Source organism: Balaenoptera borealis, assembly GCF_965194805.1.
Source record: "Balaenoptera borealis genome assembly, chromosome: 8".
Classification (NCBI taxonomy): Eukaryota; Metazoa; Chordata; class Mammalia; order Artiodactyla; family Balaenopteridae; genus Balaenoptera; species Balaenoptera borealis.
Genome location: NC_138865.1, coordinates 86528690 through 86550115, shown reverse-complemented (window position 1 = coordinate 86550115; position 21426 = coordinate 86528690). Strand labels below are relative to the sequence as shown.

Sequence of the window (21426 nt, the reverse complement as noted above, 5' to 3'; positions counted from 1 at the left end):
TGTCCCAGAGGTCTGTGAGATTGTCTTCAGTTCTTTTCATTCTTATTTCTTTATTCTGCTCCTCAGCAGTTATTTCCACCATTTTGTCTTCCAGCTCACTTATTCATTCTTCTGCCTCAGTTATTCTGTTATTGATTCCTTCTAGTGTATTTTTCATTTCACTTATTATGTTGTTCATCTCTGTTTGTTTGTTCTTTAGTTCTTCTAGATCTTTGTTAAACATTTCTTGTATTTTCTCAATCGTGCCTCCATTCTATTTCCGAGGTTCTGGATCTTCTTTACTGTCATTACTCCGAATTCTTTTTCAAGTAGATTGCCTGTTTCCTCTTCATTTATTTGGTCTTATAGGTTTTTACCTTGCTCCTTCATCTGTGACATATTTTTTTGCGTCCTCTCTCTCTCTCTCTTTTTTTTTTTATGAATGGGATTGTGATCCTGTCTTAATGGTTGTTTGGCCTGAGGCTTCTAACACTGCGGTTTGTAGGCTGTTGGGTAGAGCTGGGTCTTGGTGCTGAAATGAGGAACTCTGTGAGACCTCACTCTGATGCATGTTCCCTGGGATCTGAGGTTCTCTGCTAGTCCAGTGGTTTGGACTCAGAGCTCCCACCGCAGGAGCTTCAGCCCGACCCCAGGCTTGTGAACCAAGATCCCGCAAGCCGCCTGGGGCACGGTGGTGGGGGTGGGAACCACAACAATAACAAAGTAAAAAATAAAATTAGACGAGGAAACTGACAGATATGTTAGGAAGAATATAAAAATAAAAATATAGATGAATCAACAACTGGAAGGTACATCAGTACCACAGTAGTAAAAAGGAGGGGGGAAAAGGAAAAAAAGGTGGGGGGAGGCCTTGGCTGTGGAGGGCGGGGCCTAAGCAAGGGCGAGGTTTGGGCAGTGGGTGGGGCCAATGCTCAGGACCCACAGGGCTGGAAAAGGCCCTGGGGGCTGTGGGGGGGTGGGGCTTAGGCTCAAGGAACAGAAAGGACCCAGGTGTGCCCCCCACCTCTGGTCTCAGAGGGCAGGGGACCTCACCTGGGAGCCCAGCAGGCTTCCTGGGCTCGAGTGGGTGGGGCAAACTCCCACCTCTCCTGCTCCTCTGGTCTGGGAGGGCCCCTCCCGCCTGCCTCTCCTGATTTCCACGGCCTGGACGGGGCCTTGGAGGGCAGGGGACCTGCCTGGGAGCTCAGCAGGCTCCCTGGCCCGCGTGGGCCAGGCGATTGCCCTCTGCTTCTCTCATGCTCTTCCCGTAGAGTCCCTCCCACCTGCCTCTCCTGATCTCCCCGGCCTCAGGGGCAGTGATCCTGTCTGGCCTCCACTTCTCCTCCCCACTCAGTCCCCCTACATCCTACTAGTTCACTTTGGGGTTCCTCCCATCTCCTTGGACGTCAGAGTCCCCCACCAGTGGCCGGCAGGTGCCCTAGCTGTGGGGAGATGCTAGCTCCACATATTCCCACACAGCCATCTTCTATGTTTGTTGCACATAACCTATTTCAAACAGCATAATTAATGGTAAAACTTTGAGTGCTTTGAGTGTTGTCTTTTAGAAATAAGTTCTGAAATATTTATGAAGTGATAGGTTCCTGGGATTTGCTTTAGCAAAGTACAGGAAAGGGAGAAGTTGATGGGAGTGGATTGGATATATGGTTTTGTGGTTTTGGAGGCTATGTGCTAGATATGGGGGTTCATTATACTGGTATTGAGCATATTTGAAATTCTCCATAATAAATATGCAAATAAGAAAGTAAAATTGAAAAATCAAAATAATATGAAGGAAGTTAAGAATCTTAACAAAAGATGTTCAAGTCCTCTATGTAGAAGATTACAAAACTGTCTAAATACTTAAAGATTTGGCTTGAAAGAGCCAAATTTGTAAAAACTGTCTGCTTTCAAAACTGACATACAGGGTGTGTAGAATTAGTGTACTCCCAAGCAAATTTCCAGTAAGTTTTTTGATGTAACTTGAGAAGCTGATTCTGCAATTTCTATGGCATTTTAAAGGACCTGGGATTATCCAGAGCAGGGAAAAGCAAAGTATTGCTGGCTGTTTTTGTAGAGTTTTATTGGAATACAACTATGCTTATTTATTTATCTGTCATTTGTGGCTGCTTTTTGCAGGGACCAGGATGGCCCACAAGCTTAAAGTATTTACTTTTCTGGCCCTTTATGAAATAGTTGGCCAACTAATGCTCTGGTCTAGGATCTCTAAGGCCACTTGGTCCTCAAAGTATGTCTTGGATCAGCTGATCAGCAGCAGCAGCATCACCTAGACATTTGTTAAAAATGCAAATTCTCAGACTATACAATAGACTTACTAGGTAAGGGATCCAGCAATCTCGTTTAACCCAGGTGATTCTAATGCACACTACAATTAAGAGAACCTCTGGTGTATAATTCTGAAGTAGAACAAGGTGGGTAGAGTAGCTCTTCCAATTATTAGGACTAATTATAAAGCTGTATGAAGGTATTTTTGCCAGAAAAGTTAAATATGCTAGTGAAATAGAATATAAAGCCCAGAGATAAACTAACAGGTTTAAGAATACTTTATATGTGATATATAACTGCAGATGAGTTGGGAGAAGACAGAATTTTTAATAAATGATGCTGGGACAATTAGATATCCAAATGAAAACATGAAACTGGATCCTTTATCTGATACCATCCACAAATGTCAGTTCCAGGTAGATTAAAGACGTAAATGTTAATGGCAATATAAGCTTTTAAGAAAGTAAAATGGGAATGGCTTCATGACCTTAAGTAGGGAAGGCTTTCTTTAAGACATAGGAAAAGCACTAACTATACAGAGAACTGTTGATAAATTAAAGAACTTGTGTTCATTGTGAGAAATAGACTTAGACATATATTTTGGTCACTTAATTTTTGGCAAAAATGCCAAGGGAATTCCAGGAGAGAAAGGACGGTCTTTTTCAGTAATGGTGTGGAAACAACTGGATATCTATGTGGATAAATTTGAACCTTGGCTTCTACTTCATATAGTACACAAAAATAAAGTTGGTTTCTAGATTTAAATGTGAAAGATAAAGAAAATAAAAGAGATGTCTTCATAAGGTAGGCAAAGATTTCTTAAACAGGATATATAAAGTACTAGCTGCTTGATAAAACACCAACATACTGGATTTCATTAAAATAAAAAATTTCTGCTCATCCAAAAGACAGTATTTTAAAGGTGAAAAAGCAAGCCACTGTCTGGAAGAAAATATTCACAATACTATTTCTGAGAAAGGACTAGAATCCAGAACATTAAAAAAAATTTTGTATACATATCCATTAAAATCAGATCTAAGGTGCCTGTGAGCATCATTTTTGAAGGTTCTTCATTAGTAATGCAGAAAGACAAGAGTAAATAATTGTGTTGAGTCTTAGCAAATATAGTTGTATACATAGAAAAGGAGATTCTAATTTTTAAAAGTACTAGAATTAAAAAATTGGATAACGTTGTTAGATTCGAGAAACATAAAATTAGTAACTTTTCTCATTACTAGCACTTAACCAATTTGACGTGGGGACTTCCCTGGCGATCCAGTGGTTAAGACTCGGAGCTTCCACTGCAGGGGACAAGTGTTTGATCCCTGGTCGGGGGACTAAGATCCCGCATGCTGCGTGGTATGGCCAAAAAAGAAAAAGAAAGAAGAAAAAAGGCAATTTGACATGGAAATAGAGAAAAATAACCTATCAGCAATATAACAAAGTCTACAAACTTAAAAAAGAATTTTGAGGAATAAATTTAATAAGAATAATATAATCTTTATGAAGAAAGCTAATTTCTTGAAGGTACAGTACTGTAGTATTGAACATGTAATGACATGATATTCCAATGAAAAGCTGTAGTATAAAATTATGTCCTTTGTAAAATAACATTTAATACAATTAATACAAATTAGGATTCCAGTGGGTTTTGAAACTGGATAAAATTACTTGAGGTTATTTACATAAGAATAAATGTGTGAAAATGGCCCAAAAGTAAAATGAAAAGAAAGTATGGTAATGAAAAGAATTTGTCTTACTAGATACTAACTTTTCTAATAAGATACTAGAATTGACACAGCACAAATTTGGCAGAAAATAGATCCAGGTATGTTTGGGAAGTTATTGACGGAAAAAAGATGTATTTCAGTTTAGAGGAAAAGGGAGGGTTTATTTACCATTAAACAAAGGGTTTAACAGAAGATAAAACATAGACTGGGAAAATATTTTTGTTACACATATCTCTAATTAGAAAGCCAAACTATAATGTTAATGAACAGCCTTGTAGAAAGTGGGCAGTGAGCAGAGGATATAGATTATTTACATAAATCTGTAATGGTTAATAAACATATTAAAAGATGTTCAACCTTTCTAATCAGAGAAATGCAAATTTAAAGGAAGCCGGTTGTGATACTGTTTTTTTAACCTCCCCCATTCTTCTAGTAGGTAAGCATGCTTGTAATGCAAATGCATCTACCTGGAATGGAGGTGCTGGGAGTCCTATTGTTACTGTTGGGATTGTGACTTAATCCATCCAGACTTTTGCTAAAGTTTAAAATACATTCACCCCTTTACCCAGTCACCCCTATGAAATAAATGAAACTAATATGTAAGGATATATGTTCAGTGACATTTTTTATGGTTGTATTTGAATTGGTAAAAAGAGTGAATACAACTTGAATGTCCATTAGTATATAAATGATAGGACTGTGTTAAAGTGATGAGTGTACTTGAAATATCTTGTTAGTGTCAAAAAGAATGAATTGCTTTCAATTTCCTTGAAGAGATATCTACAATATTAATTGAAAAAAGTAAGTTGCAGGGTAATATCTCATTTCTGTTAAGAACAAAACCAAACATGACAATAGTTAATGGGTAATCATGCTCGCATATGTTTATATACTCATGGAGAATGATGTGGGAGAACACATTATTAATATTGATTTCTTCCAGATAGGTAGGGTGGGAATAAAACTGGCCAGGAGAGAAGGAAATTATTTAACTTTTTAAAAATACTATCAATACTTTACATTGTTTCACTAGTTGCAATTAAAAGTTTTTTTTTCTGTTGAATGTGACCAGGTTATTAGAAGATATGTTTCATTTTTCCAAATGTCCTCTTTAGAAAAGTTTTCTGCTCTTTAGAGCAGGCTAGAAGAGTTAATATAGCAATTCATTATTCTCCTGGACTTTTTAAGTCTTTTTGAGGGAAGACTTTAGACCCAGGTCACTGGGTATCATATAGTACTCTTGAAACAGTCACCTTTTTTTTCTTTTGACGAGAATATTTTGGTTGAAACTGTAGTACATTGTGAAAATATGTGCAGTGAAGAGGAGAATCAATAAATGCCCAGATCTTAATTTTTAATAGTTGATGTTTTATCCAAACAGTTATAAGTTCTAATGTTCTGTTTTTCTTTCCTAATAGCTCCATCAGGGCACTGTTCCTGTTTCTTACACAGTAACAACAGTGGCACCACATGGGATTCCCCTCTGCACAGGCCAGCACATCCCTGCTTGCAGTACACAGCAGGTCCCAGGATGCTCTGTGGTTTTCAGTGGACAGCACCTCCCTGTCTGTAGTGTGCCTCCTCCAGTAAGTCTGTGCAGTCTTTCTGTAGAGTGGCTAAATGTGTTATATAAGCAAAACCTGAGAGACTTGTACCTTTTCACTTTCAAGTAAAAAAGGCAATTTTATTGCAACAGAAATCTCAATAGCACCTGTACAGTAACAGTTTAATAAAATTAGCTTTAAAACTTGATATGTTTTTACATTAATTAAATTACACATATTTTAATATCCTTTGAAGGTCAAAGCATGTTCCTCACATATCAGCACTTTATAATTAAACCTTGATAAAGATTGGGCTTGGGGTTTTAACATAGGATATTGGAATGGTTAGTAATAAAGTCTCAGAGACTTTAGTGATCAACATTAATAGTCTCAGCACTTACTGGGTTTTAACAGGCACTTTGAATACTTGGTCTTACTTATTCCTCACTATAGGAAGCCTGATGAAACTGAAAATGACTTGCTTAGTATCAGAGAGAAAATTAGCTTGAGAAAACGGGGGTTCACGCTCACTTCTTTCTGCCTCTTACAAGCTATGCTTTATCCTTTACCAGCCCCCAGTCTAGCCTCCTTATTTCAAAAATGAGGTTGCTGAAAACCAGAGGATTTAAATGACTTGCTGAAGGTCAATAATGTCTTCAAAGTAAATCACTTTGCTAAATCTTAATATAATCCTAATATCCCTGTTTGAATTTGAGATTAAAACAAACACATACATACAAACACCAACACCAATTTAACAGATTAATTTACCCATGCTTGGTTTCTCAGTAATAGATTGTAGAACCAGTGTTCTAAATTAGCAGACTAAAATATTGAGAGACCATAAAGCATTTAGTTGTGAGTTGGGCTCTAGAAATAAAAAAATCTACAAGATTGAAAAGGAGAGCTTCTTGGAAAGTAGTAATATCTGCTATATTTTAAACCAAGTGGAAAGAGATTCCTCTTCTTTGCAGCACTTTCCCTCCATTTCATAGGTGTTACAAAAGCTTAAGTAAAAGGTAGGTGTTTTGACTGATTTATAAGAACTATATAAGATCCAGAATAACTACTAGTTACCATTATTTTACTAACAGATGCAAAAATACACTAGTATTTCATTGTTAATATAGGCTATTAAAACATTTTGGTATGATTTTTGGGAGGGATATGGCAATAGCATTTCAATCTCACTGTATCGGTTTTTTAAAAATTAATTATATATTCTAATACTTTTAACAAAAAATAATGATTTCTCTTACAGATGCTTCAAGCGTGTTCAGTTCAGCACTTACCAGTACCATACGCTGCGTTTCCACCCCTTATTTCTAGCGATCCATTTCTTTTACATCCTCCTCACCTTTCTCCCCATCATCCTCCTCATTTGCCACCTCCAGGCCAGTTTGTCCCTTTTCAAACACAGCAGTCACGATCGGTAGGTATCTCTACTCTTATATCTTTAACTTTCACAGAATGTTTAGACCTAAAAGACAGATTAATTCAGTAGATGTAAGTTGTTACCATTTAAAAATTATAACTTAGGCACTTCTCTGGTTCTTAAAAGAATTAAGGAATCCCCACTGATACAAATATATATAGATATAATTTACCTAGAATTATCTTGGCTTCTTAAGTTTTTCTAGTTATTTTATATGTTACTTACCTAATCATATTTGTCCTTTCGTATCTGCAGTCCTTTGGGTAGTAAATCTAAAAAAAAATACAGTCTGGTTTTTCCTTTCATGTGTTTCTAAAATGGAAAATGAAAATATTATAAAATTATTTATACTTGTTAGAATAATATTTATATTCATTTAGGCAAGTAAAGTAATCCTTTGAACTGCAATTGTTTTTTCCAAAGGCTGGTTTTCTACTGTGTTTTGATGAAAAGTAGATGAGATAGTCTATTAATATAGTTAACTCTGTCCTGGGGCTGGAATATAGCTGAGAGGCATATTATTTCACGGGGCTGGAAGAGGTAAGCACTGTATCAGTGGAAGGAAGGACACAGGAAGAAGACCCCATTGTTTTTTTGGACAGGCCAAGTTGAACATTTGAACCATCAGGCATTAAGGGAGAACAGGGGAAAAGAACATATAGAAATGGTTAGAGTGGAACTGGAGTGGAAATGGTTGGCCCTGTGAAAGCAGCTTGACGGTCACTCTAGCAGAGCCTGACCATCCTTTACTTAGGGTTTATGCACCATGCTTGGTCTCAGGCAGAGGTGAGAGGTGAGGTTACCTGGCTAATCTGAAAAGTTCAAGTTACTCCTACCAAAAAATCTTTTATTAGAATCAGGACAGGATTCATGCCAGGATGTTCCTTAGGAAGCTTTTCCCATACCTGGGAATTCAAGGTTAAAACTAAATTTAACCATCATACAAGCATACATAAGCTTCCAAAGTAAAGTGTTAGCAGTTACTTGTATTTGAATACTGTGTTGCCATTTTCTAACTGTGGAAAGAAGTTAGACTAACATTTAAGAATATATGTTCCCAGGAGAATCAAAATGAAAACATTATCCCCAAAATGTCCTAATAGCCAAAAAGTGGAAACAGTCCAAAAGTCCATTAACTGATGAATGGATAAAGCATGGCATATCTATACAGTTGATTATTATTCAACTATAAAAAGGAATGAAGTACTGATACACAAACTACACAAACACAAGATGGATGAACCTTGAAAACATTATGCTAAGTGAAAGGAGCCAGATACAAGGGCACATACTTGAAAGGAGCCAGATACAAGGGCACATACTTGAAAGGAGCCAGATACAAGGGCACATACTGTGTGATTCCACATATATGAAATGTCCAGAATAAGCAAATCTATAGCAAATGTGCTTTGCATAGCACTGTGTGCTTTTTGAGCATTGTCTCAGTGTTCACAACACACTTTTGAAGTAGGCTGTGAACATATCAGTTCTATAGATGACAGTATTGAGGTTCAGATTAAGTAATTTATATAAAAGCCACATGGCTCATTAGTTGCAGCACCAAGAGTTTGTCTAATGCCAAAGCCTGTAAGCTTTCTACTATAGTGTACAGCCTGCTGTGTTCTATTCCATTTAGCCTTATTTAGTTCTCATTTGCAATATGTACTGTGTTTGATTTCATCTGTTAAAGGTTGTGTCTGAAAATCTGATGTAGGTCAGTGTGCCATGACTAAAGTAATTTTAACTTTCAGATAATTGGCTTACTACATGACTTTTTGTCTTTCCTTCTATCATTTTTTAGAGAACGTTCAAATAGTGAAAGAAATGTATCCTTTAATGGATAGTGGAAATGTTTAATAACATGTTTGAGAGATTTTCTTACTGAAATTCAGTTAAAGGCAGTAAGATTTTACTATAGGCTATATGTCCACATGTATGAATTTAGACTGATGTAAACATCAAGAAATGCATGACCTTAAAGATGTCTTTTGGGGTTTTTGATTTTTGTTGTTATAAAGCACAATCTGTCTAAATATTGGAAGTATATTAGTTTGCTTTTTCCCACCCCTCAGCCTCTGCAAAGGATAGAAAACGAAGTGGAACTCTTAGGAGAACATCTTCCTGTAGGAGGTTTTACTTACCCGCCATCAGCCCATCCCCCAACATTGCCTCCATCAGCTCCTTTGCAGTTCTTAACACATGATCCTTTGCATCAGGAGGTTTCCTTTGGAGTAGTAAGTTTTCATTCATTGTTATTAATTTATTACTTGATTACTTGTTTTGAGTTCTGTTTCTTTTTTTTTTTTTAATATTTATTTATTTATTTGGCTGCGCCAGGTCTTAGTTGCAGCATGCGGGATCTTTAGTTGTGGCACGTGGGATCTAGTTCCCTGACAAGGGATGGAACCCAGGCCCCCTGCATTGGGAGCGCGAAGTCTTAACCACTGGACAACCAGGGAAGCCCCTCGAGTTCTGTTTCAGTATAACTCTACATGTTTAGAGTTTTAAATGTATTCTTGCAGTCAGTTGGAAAATTATATTTAGTACACCTAAGTGTATGTTTTAAACAAGCTGTCGCATCTATGTTAACATTTAAGAAATATTAAATACCACTTGAACAGTAAATAACTTCCTAGGTTTTTAAAAAAGAAGAGACTATTCGACAGCTTAAAAACTTGTGAACGTAGAATGATCTTAAATTGTTTTACCATTTTTTTCTCTACAGTCTTATCCTCCATTTATGCCTCGGAGGCTCACAGGACGTAGTAGATATCGATCCCAGCAGCCAATACCACCTCCCCCTTATCATCCCAGCTTACTGCCATATGTGTTGTAAGTTCTGTCTTTCTTATTTTAATGAGTTCTGAATTTTGACATCCTTGAGATTCTCTTTCCTTTATGAATATTTCTGTGTAGTATATATTTAATTTAGAGTGTGTTAGATACTTGTTTTTATTTAATGTTAAGAGGTTGGGGTGGGGGGGACCATTTAAGGGTGAAAGAAAGAGCAAGGACAAGGTAGAAGTTGGGGGGCGTGGGGGAGAAATTTGTGAGCCAGAAGATAGGTTTAACAAATCAAAAGATAGAGAAGTTTAAATTTTTTGCATCTTTTACAGCTGGCATCACTTGCTACCTTCTTTTGGTTATCTAGCATTTGATGCTGCTACTACTCTCAGAGGAAGAGGGAGAAAGAAGTTGTATTTGTGCCTTAGAAATACTCTTCTAGGATTAAGTTTGTAACAGAAACACCCATGACTTAAATATGACAGTTCTTTATTTCTTTCTCATGTAATTAAAGTCTAGAAGTAGGCAGTTCAAACATGGTTTGTTAGCTCCGTAACCCTGAGGAATGGTTCTACTATCTTCAAAATTTTATGGCTTCCTCTGCATGATATAAGATGACTCCTCAGGCTCTAGCCATTACATCCACATTCCAGCTAGCAAAAATGAAGATGGATCTCTCTGCCTACCTGCCTCCTTCCAAGGATACTTCCTAGAAGTTGCGTGTATGACTCCTGCCTACATCCCATTGGCCAGAATTTAGTCTCATGTCTGTAACTACCTTCTAGGAAGGCTGGGGAATGTTGTCTCTATACCAGAGGGCCATGTGCCTATATCATACTATTTCGATAACTGTGTAGCTTTATTGTAAGTCTTAAAATCAGATGGTATAAGTCTCCCAACTTCGTTCTTAAACTGATTTTATTTAAAGTCTTTTGCATGTCCATATAAATTTTAAAATCAGCAATCAGTTTATACTTTAAAAAAGCTGGGATTTGGGTAGGGATTACATGAAATCTGTAGGTGAGTTTTGGAAGAGAATTGACGTCTTTAATAGTATTGAGTCTTCTGGCCTACTTATATGGTATATTTCTCTATTCATCTTTTAAAATTTATCCTAGCAGTATTTTTACAGTTTATATTATACAGGTCTTGCACATGTTTAGTTAAATTCATCCATAATGTTTCATGTTTTTTTATGCTGTTGTGAATGGTATTTTTTTAATGTCAGTTTTTAATTGTTTATTACTAGTGAAGTCAGTTTCTTTAAAAGGTTGTCACTGATCAACACTGACCATTCTTTATCCATTTAGCACTGGCCTTGTTCTTCTCATCCTGTTCATTGAAATAATGTATTAATGCATTATCAGTGCTTGTGTTGCTTATTTTCATTGCAGATCAATGCTTCCAGTGCCACCTGCAGTGGGCCCAACTTTCAGTTTTGAATTGGATGTGGAAGATGGAGAAGTAGAAAATTACGAGGTTAGTAGGTGAAATGTGAATTAATTTGGGGAATTTTGTATGCATAAAAATATTGTGCTACTCAACTCATTGATCTAATTAAACATTTATTAGGTAAATCCATTGTATATTTCAAGATACAAATGTGTCAAAAATACTGTTCATCCTTAAAGATATTTCAGCATGTACCACACAGTTATGATAACAAGATAGACTTTGGTGCTCTATTAGAATTACATACAATTCCTGTGAAAGAATGTAAATGAGAAAATGGTGAATTATGAGTGGATGTTCTGAAACCATGCAAGTTCTGGACTATGGGAACTGCAAATAGAAAAGAGTACATCTTGAAAGACATTTTAACACTAGAATCAACAGGATTTGATCATTGAATGGTTTGTGGTAGTGTCAGGGTTGTGAGTGGGAAAGTTGCAAGAGAAGATGCTTTGCAAAAGGACTACAATAGCTTGTGCAGAAGGCAAACTCAAAGATGATGGGGCAAATAGACAATGTTGACATTGTTATATTGTTTGAGGTTAGGAATAGGACAGACAGTTTAAGGGTTGGAAGGCACATTTGGATTTGGAAATGTTGAATATGAGTGACTATGTGACTTTGTTTTGGTACTGCCTTACCCCAGCCTCACTCTATTTATGAGTCTCTATGCAATATGAATACTGGAACAGGGTTTTTTTTTGTTGTTCATTTTTTTAGGTGAATTGAACCTGGGAACAGGGAGGAAAGACACACATACGCAAACACAGTCTTGCAGCACCTTTTTTTTTTTTTTTTTTTTTAATGCATGTGGAAGAGATCAGGCCAAATGCTATCTATATCCTTATAAAATGCCATTATGTTACTTTCTGCATATACAGTCACACTGCAGTGTCCTTTGGATTGCATTCTCAGATTTCTTGAGAAAGGGACTATAATAATTTCCTGTTTCTACACTGTTTATGCTAGTTTTGTACAGAGTAGTAAGAAAAGGAGTTGGTTATCCTTCAGGCATTCTGTATTAAAATTAAGTCATAAGTCATGTTGCTGAAAAGGACAGCTCTTTGTTAAACAAATCATATATGTATCAATGAAAAAAAAACAGTGATACCATCCTAGTATAAGAAAAATATTTTGTGTTTGGCATTAGAGTACCTTTTTTTTTTTAATTTTAATTTTTATCTTTTGGCCCCGCCATGTGGCAACGGGATCTTAGTTCCCTGACCAGGGATCAAACCTGAGCCCCTGCAGTGGAAGCGCGGAGTCTTAACCACTGGACTGCCAGGGAAGTCCCAGGAGTCCCTTTCTAAATTGTATTTTGGGTTGACTATGTTTAATCTTCTGCAAAGGCATACTTTAATCCAGCCAATAGTCTTGTGTGCTTTTCTGGTTTTGTCTCATAGTATACATGCCTACAACACACCCTAGTCCAGAGTACTCACCATTTTTTGAGTCTGCGCTATACATCCTTGCTTCAGTGCCTTTATTCCCCTTGATTCTTCTGCTTAAGAACTTTTCCCCCTTCCTGCACATGGCCATCTTTCAAGAACCAGTTAAAAACCTGCTACCTCTGTTAAAGGCATTTCTAGCCCATTCCCAGGTCTATGTGAGTCTCTCCCTCCTTTTTGATCTCATAGGTCTTATAAAACAATACATACTAATCATGTCCTGCCTTCAGTTGTCTTGCTTTCAGATCATGTAGGTTTGTTGAGGGCTCAATTATCATTACATTCTCCATCCAATAAGGGCTTAAAATAATGGTCATAAATTATATTACTTGACGTAAGTGTCCTATAGAATATAAAATATAGGTGTAAAAGATATATCACCTCTATCATAAACTTTATGGCTAATTGTAATCAGCATCAATTAAATTTAACAAATTACCATCTACTAGCATTTAGAAGGACTTAGGGGCATGCATGGGGAAGGGGGAGCAATTTATTTAGATGACACAATTCTCCAAATAAAGCTGTACCAAAAGCAGTGTTGCAGCGGCATCATGTTAAAACACACAGTTATCACAGCATTGATTATTGATATTATGGGAAATTAAATTTATTCCTCTCATTGTCCATCATTATTTCTTTGTTACCTATTCTCTTAACCCTGTGGCAGCCTTAAAAAAATAAAAACGAGGGGAAGCAGCATGCACATGGCTGCCTGATTGTAGGATAAAGCAAATGAGCAATTAGAACCCTTGAAAACTGGGAGAAAGGAGGTACTAGTGTAAAATCAAGCATAATAGCTGCAATGTGTTGAAACGTATCAACTGTGTTAAAATCCATGAATTCATAAGTGATACTTCAAAAAATAAAAGAAAAAATAAAAGAAAAAATAAACTCATTGGTCTTATCCTGCCTATTTTATATAAATTAAACTACTGAGTATAGTTTAATATGAGGCAGCTGATCAGTGTAGAAGTATTTCATCTAATGAAGAAAGAGTGATAGAATATTATCGTTTTGCCATCTTTAATGAATTAATGGATCTAGGCAGTGTTCCATCAGTGCTAACTAACATAACAACTAGACATGCTGAGCCTTACGATGGAAATAGTAAAATCTTCCAATTTATAGGAAGTACAGGGGACAAGGAAGGAACGTTATTAAACCACACGAGTCAGGGATGGGGAGGTTCAGTCAGCAAAATTCAGACTGCGAATTTCTACAGGCCATTGACCTGGTTTCTTTAACAAATAAAAGAGTAAAAAAAGATACTTGAGACGTCAAGCAGTGGTAACATGGATTTATTTGGATCCTAATTTGAACAAACTATTTCAAAAAGTGTTTTGAAAATAATTGAAAAAATCAGAGATACTTGATAATTAAGGAATTACTAATTCTGGGGGTGTGATGAAGTTAGTGTGATTATATTCTTGTAAAAAGTGTTTTAGTTTTTAGATTGGTGGTGGTTCTCAACCTGGGGACAGTTTTATCCCTTAGAGGCTATTTAGCAACATCTGGAGATATTTTTGTAGAGGCCAGTGTTACTGCTAAACATCCTACAGTGCACAGAAAAACCTCCCACAAAATTTTATCCAGCCCCAAATGTCCAAAATGCTGAGGTTGACAGACTGTCTTAAAGATAACAAACAGAACTATTTCACCAATGAAATACCATGTTTTAGTTTTCTTTCAAAAATAATCTGGGGTTTAGGAGTGGACAGTAAAAGATGAAATAAATTAGCTGTGAATTGTTGAGCCTGGGTAATGGGCATATGGAAGTAATTTCTTTATACTATTTCTCTACTTCTGTATGTATTTAAAATTTTTCCGTAATAAAGGTAGTTTAAAAAAATATATATTGGAATATAAAATTTAAAGAAAAATGCAGCTACGTCTCTCTTTCCCTCTGTAGGCCCTGTTAAACCTAGCAGAGCGACTGGGAGAGGCCAAGCCTCGAGGACTAACTAAAGCAGATATTGAACAACTTCCTTCTTACCGGTTCAATCCTAACAACCACCAGTCAGAACAGACTTTGTAAGTATATTTTTCTGACCTCATTCTGTGTTAAATTTCCTTTTCCACCTTTTTGTGAAATAAAAGCTTGGAAGTCAAAGATAACTTGATAAAGATAAGTAGTGACTATTTCATACTCTAGGCCTATGCTGTCCAGTAAGATAGCTGCTAGTCACGTGGGGCTATTTAAATTAAATAAAATAAAAGTTAAAAATTTTAGTTGCACTAGCTAGTGATGCTATATCAGAAGATGTAGATGTAGAACATTTCTGTAACCTGAGAAAGTTCTATTGGACAGTGTTGTTCTGGATTTTTAGGTGGCCTAGAAATCTTAAGGTTTTAAATTCAAACACTAGAATTATATTAGATTGAAAAGTTTCATACCTGTAAAATTTGAGGGTTTTACCTGAAGATTCTCCTTATTATAGTATCTTTTTTAATAGCAACTCTGCGAGATACAATTCACATTTAAAGTGTATAATCCAGTGGTTTTTAGTATATTCATAGAATTTTGCAACTCTGAATTTGATTTGCATCATCACAATCAAGTTTACACCACTTTCATCACCCCCAATAGAAACCTCATCTATTAGTAACCACTCCCCATTTCTCCCCAACCCTCTAAACCCTGGCTCAGCCCCTTACTGTATCACTTCATTCCTAATTGGCTATACCATTTTACATTCCCACCAGCAGTGTATAGAAGTTTTCAGTTTTTCCACATCCTCACCAACGCTTGTTACTCTCTGTCTTTTGATTCTAGCCATCCTAGTGGGAGTGAAGTGGTATCTCACTGAGGTTTTGATTTCCATTTCCCAGATGGCTAGTGATGTTGAGCTCTTTTACTATACTTATTGACCATTTATATATTGACCACTTATATATCTTTAGAGAAATGTGTATTCACATTCTTTGTCCATTTTTTTAATTGGGTTGTCTTTATTGAGTTGTAGAAGTTATTTGTATATTATACATATAAGTCCTTGTAAGATTTATGATTTTCAAAAATATCTTCCATTCTGTGAGTTAGTTGTCTTTTCACTTTATAGATTGACATCTTTAGAAGCACTTTTTTTTTAATGGATGAAGTTCAGTTTATCTGCGTTTTCTGGTTGGTGTTTCTTGTGCTTTTGATACCATCTCTAAGAAACCATTGCCTATTCCAAGGTCATGAAGATTTACTCCTGTGTTTCCTTCTAAACGTTTAATAGTTTTTAGCTTTTACATTTAGGCTTTTCATTTTTTAGTTAATTTTCGTATATTGTGTGAGGTAGGGGTCCAACTTCATTCTTTTGCATATGGGTATCCGGCTGTTCCAACACCATTTGTTGAATATAATAGTATCTTCAGTATTAAAGTTGTCTTGGATGTTAAGCCAGGAATTTTCTTGATGATCTCTCACTCAGTAAAACAAAGCACTCCTACTAAATTTCTTAATATCATGCTTTTTTTGAGGTATTGATAGATTATTTTGTTTTAAAATTTAAATATTTTGATAAGTGAGATTGGTAAGTGGTTTTGTAGGCTTCGACATTTGTAACAAAATAGAAACCACTTGGTTTTATGGTTAAACAATCTTTTTGCTTTATTTTAGGTGTGTAGTATGCATGTGTGATTTTGAGTCAAGGCAGCTACTTAGAGTTTTACCCTGTAACCACGAGTTCCATGCCAAGTGTGTCGACAAATGGCTTAAGGTAAAATGATGGCATCTGAAGAGAATGACATCGCATTTTCTTTCTTATTCATCATAGTTTCATGTAGAGTAAGTCTATGGTTTGGTGGAGGGTGATTAAGGAGACAAAACTGAAACACAGCTTTCAGTATGATTTCTGCAAATTAAGAGAAAAGACCAGTAGAAATGAACTACAGTCATCAACGTGGGAGTGATTGAGCAAAATCTGAAAATGGGTTTTCTGTCCTTGATAATCAGTATGTCCTAACTTTCTTCTAAGAGTTTAGAGGGGACCTCACTGGAGGTTCTTTGTCAGAGATTTACATGAGAAATAAACCTCTAGTGCTTTTACATAATTCTGACCATTTTCTCCTTTGTGTATATGGGTGGGGGGGAGTCCAAAGGCACAAATTCTAATAGTATGCCAGGGTAAAATTATTTCAGGGACTTCTTATTTTCTATTTTTTATAATAGTAGCATAAAAATGTGATGAAGTAAAATAATTTAGTAAACTTTATGGTTTGTTTGTTTTAGATTATTCTGAGTAGGAGATGATAATACTGGCTTAGATAACTTCACGGTTGGTGAGGAAGACAGATGAGTTAAAATAAAATAGAATCAGTCCTCTGTGTGAGCACAGATTAAGGGTACCCAGTTTAGTCCAAAGTGAATCCTGAAGGCAAAGAGTCTAGACTTTTTAGAAAAATGAGGTTATTATATATGCATAGCCCTGACATGTGAGAACAGAGAATGACCAGAAAAACACGGGTTCCATGTGGCTGATGGCTAGAGTGTGAGGGAGAGAGGCAAGAGAAGAGAAGGGTTCAGAGGTAAAACCAGGAGCCAGCTTATTGCAAAGTCACTGTGAAGTGTGCGGGAGTTTGGACTTGATCCTGAAAACGTGTGAGAGGATATGTTTTAGAAAGATCACGGCCACAGTTTGGAGAATGGAATAGAGGAGATAATTTCTGAGAGACAGAGAGATGAAATAAGGATGTTCTGGGCCAGATGGAGAAGAAACAGTAGGAAGTTGGATGAAAAGAAGAGTACTTGATTTGAGAGCTATCATAATGTAGAAATGAGAGTATTTGATGAAAAATGCTTCGTAGAACGTAAGAGAGCAGGTGTTGCTTATGTTTCTGATTTTAGCAGCACAGCCAATGGTAGTGCCATTTGTTGAGATGGAGTTTTAAGCCAGTTATTAAATTTGTCTAAACTGGTGATGGGTAGTTTTGTCTGTATGTTGACACGGACCTATTAAAAAATTATTCATAGGCTATTATTGTTTTTGAGGTTTGTGGAGTATATTTTAAAAGATTAAATGATTGCTTTGTACCTTCTTAAAGAAACAAAGAATGTAAAAACTATGTGGAAAGTAAAAATAGTTCTATTGCTTTTAATATGTTTCACTGTTATAAGTCAGAATTCAAACAAGTTTTCTCTTCTGTGTTTTAGGCAAATCGTACTTGCCCAATCTGCCGAGCTGATGCTTCAGAAGTGCATCGGGATTCAGAATGACCAACCTAAGAGCACAAATTTAATTTGGGTGTTCCTCATCACATGTATATATGGACTATCCATTGAACTTAATCTGTGTGGCTTCCAGCCCTCCCTTTACCAAAAGGGTCAATGGACCTTTCTTTGCACTGTGTGACTTAATCAACTATAAAAGCTTACAATTAGTCTTCACAATTATGGGATTGTTATACTAACCGTGTGATTGGAACTCCAAAGACTTTTTCTTTAGCTTAATTTTGTGTGTGCACTAACATTCCCTGGTTTTTGTGTGATCATTCCGAGTGTTGCTGCAAGATTACAGTGGACGTGATCTTTTAGCATGTGCTTTTATAAAAAGTGGTAGCTCCAGATGATATAGCAATCTACCTTATATAGAGCCTTCAGAAACTGTGAGTGGAAATGAATGCAGCGTATGACTGTTTGGTGATAAATGTATCTGTGTGTGTGTGAGAGAGAATGTGTGAAACTACTTGTGTGAGGGCATGGTAGCTCAAGTGTGTATGAGATCCTATATACCAGCATGTACCAAGAATGTGTGTGTAGTTTTAATTATGCTGCAATGTATAATCTGGTGTGTTATTTAAACAGCACTAGTACTGTACACTGGTTTTTTCCCTTGTGTTTGCTGTTGCACACTGATTGCTAAGGGTGCATCAATTATAACATTGAATACTCCATCCCCTTCCCTCCCAATGAATGGAATGAGAAAAGCCTTCTTCCTTTGCTTCAGGCAGCTGTCACCTTCTCTTCGTTGGTGATCCCAAGTGGGTCACTTAAGGAAAAAAGTGTAACAGATTCTCACTCCATGAACCTGATATTTTGATTCTGTTGTGAAAAAGAAATTTTTAAATCTCCAACTTGCTGTTTCCAAAAAGAAGGTGCAATATCATACATCATCAATTAGCAATATTAGCATTTCAATCAATGATTTGAATGTTGATACTCTCTTGTTTTTCCTTTACCTTTCCAGTAAGCTTCTTACCGGAAGTACTTGTGTTTTTGTTTTTTTTTTGATGTTTAGATTTGTAGTCTATTCTGAAGATATTTGAGTAATATATTTCTAAGAATACCACTGGTCCCATGAAGTCTCACCTCCTCTACTTCCACCAGAACAAAATCTGTTAACTCAGCTTGACTTCTGATATGTTCTTTGTTCAAGCTCCCATAGGCAACTAAATTGTTTTAAGAAAACTATATTTCTGTTCTGCCAAGCTCCAGTTCTGAAACTTGTCTAGTTCTTTTCCCCTCAGTAAATGTGCTTCTCATCGAAATCCTCATTTCCAGGATGGATCAAGTGCTGTGACAGCTCAAGTTCTTTAGACCTGATGTGCTTTGATGTTTTATTACTTTTCTTTTTAATTTTTGTTTGAATGAGAAAAAGATTAATTTAACAGGTGTCCAGAATACTTGCAGTATAAATGAAGATTTGATTTTTGTATAAAAAATAATGATGTAAAACAGGAATTGACCTTCATTTAGTTGATCTGAAAATAATACATAGCTGTGTGGGTTTTTTTAATAGGTTCATTGAGCATAATTCAGATTGTTTAAAATCATTTTTCCAGCAATGTTTGGATTCCTCTCTCATTCTTCTAGTGTGGTCAACGTTGCCTCTTCCTGCAGTTGATGTCCTTGCTCTGTTTGCAGTAGCACAAGCTGCACAACTCCAGTCGGGACTGTAATGACTTGCTGCCAGCCTCACTCAGCTTTCAGTTGGCTCTGTGTCCGTTTTCTACTCAGTGTTAACTACTTGTTACTGCCGTGCTACTTGCCTTCCCTTGAAGACTCTATAAGCTCATCACAGCTTAGAGTTCAGTAAAGTCAATTCACACAGAAGCACAATTTTGCCCTTTTCCAGACACTGTTGCCTCTATCTAGTCATACAAGTAGGATTTTGTGTACCTTCTGTTTGCCCCTGTATTTGTCAGTGCATCAGAAATACATCTAAACAGTGGTAAAATGCACGTTACTTTTAAATCATTAGAATATCCTCCACCTGTTCCTGATGAATAAAGTGTGTGAAAGACCAAAATTATTGGCGTAATAATCCGCTACATTACAAATCACGTATAGTTTAATCTTTATTTTTTTTAATTAAGAAATCATGTTTTAAATGGCAAAAGCCCATCTTATACATAGACTCTTTTATATAGCTGCAAAAAATTTATATCTGTACAGATCTAACATAACACTACTACACTCAGTATTCATTTTATTGAAGCATGCAAGTAAAGCACTTTTTCTAATTTATATAGATACCTAATTAACAAGGCACATTGTACTAATGACTAGGAAAAGTAGCTCTTTCTTCCCTCCCTCTGATGAATTCTTAATACCCCTTTTCCATTAAAATTTTGAGAGGTTGTTGGCAATTTAGGAGGCAGCAGGGTCTATTTTGGTAAAATCCTGAATTAATTGTTGCACTCTCGTGACTGATCTGTCTTTGGGAATGTCTTCCTTGCATGGGGCTCTTAAGGATGTGTGCAGACGTGCTTATTAAGTGGTTAGTGCATATTAGGAGCATACATGCATGTGTTGTGAACCAGCTTAGACTAGCCACAGTGAGCAACTTTGTGGCTAGCAGAAAAGAAAGAACAGTTGATTCATACCCAGCTGTTGACACCTTGGGTGATGCACCAGATAGCAGGCAGATGTTGGTTTGTTGCCTTCTTCCTCTTTCCTCCTAAAACAATTTTGGCTTTACCACCTTAACTCTGCTGTGTTTTTTGTTTTTCTATGCATGAAATACCATCTTTGTTTGTTTGTTTTTAGCGCCCCCTCTTCCCCAAACAGAACAAAACAAAAAACAAGGCCTCCAGGTATCAAGATCTCATTAGGATTTTCTGTCCTGAATTTTTTTGAGCAAAATCTGGAAAACGTGAAAGCATATTTAGATTTTATACACTCTCTGAAATGTGATTTGTTAAGATTCTTATATTTGGGCCTCTTACAACATTTTGAAAGAGATCTACCAACTCACTTATGAGAATATTTTTCACAGATATCTTTAGGCCTGTTAGAAAGCTATTTTCCCCCTGTTGGTACATTTGGTTACCTCATTTTGCTGTTTCTTTCAGATTATGAAAGCTTACAGGGGTGTATCTTTGGAATCATTTGCTGAGTCATTTCCTCAAATCATACTCCATTGTATCAGTTAACATATAGTTTTAAATGTACGTATTATAAATATCTGTAACCAAATCATTTGAAGGCTTGATAAATTTTTAACAAAGTTTGTACATTTTTTATGAAAGTTACTAGTAATGCTTTACTAAGTAGTGCAATGAATTTTTATTTTTAATCCCTGTGCCCAATTTTGGAGTTGAGAGGGTTGTTGGTAATAAATGTATGATGTACACTTAAAACATTCAGTTGTGTTTGGTGTTACTGTGTTAGGGAAGGGTAGGGGTTGTGTATGTTTGGAGGGAGGGGTGTAGAGAGGGATTCCCACAGGAAGATAGAGCTCTTGAGCTACTAGCAGGGAGATTTAACTTTTAGGCAGTAATTCAGATTTTTGTTTCTGTGTTTGTGTATAAACAACTTAGAAACATAAAAGCAACTTGCATTG

The 21426-nt window shown here is 36.3% G+C and overlaps 1 protein-coding gene across 11 annotated transcripts in view; it reads left to right on the top strand.

The window, feature by feature from the left end:
- Positions 1–21225, top strand: part of RNF38 (ring finger protein 38) — a 114044-nt gene extending 92819 nt beyond the window's left edge. For all 11 annotated transcript variants that reach the window (XM_082402341.1, XM_082402338.1, XM_082402343.1 and 8 more), the window contains 8 exons: positions 5411–5578; positions 6798–6968; positions 9044–9205; positions 9697–9803; positions 11150–11234; positions 14568–14689; positions 16263–16362; positions 17796–21225. In XM_082402341.1, the coding sequence (XP_082258467.1) occupies positions 5411–5578; positions 6798–6968; positions 9044–9205; positions 9697–9803; positions 11150–11234; positions 14568–14689; positions 16263–16362; positions 17796–17858 (978 nt within the window). In that variant the 3' untranslated portion in view covers positions 17859–21225. The remainder of the gene's footprint in view (positions 1–5410; positions 5579–6797; positions 6969–9043; positions 9206–9696; positions 9804–11149; positions 11235–14567; positions 14690–16262; positions 16363–17795) is intronic.
- The last annotated feature ends 201 nt before the right edge of the window (positions 21226–21426 follow it).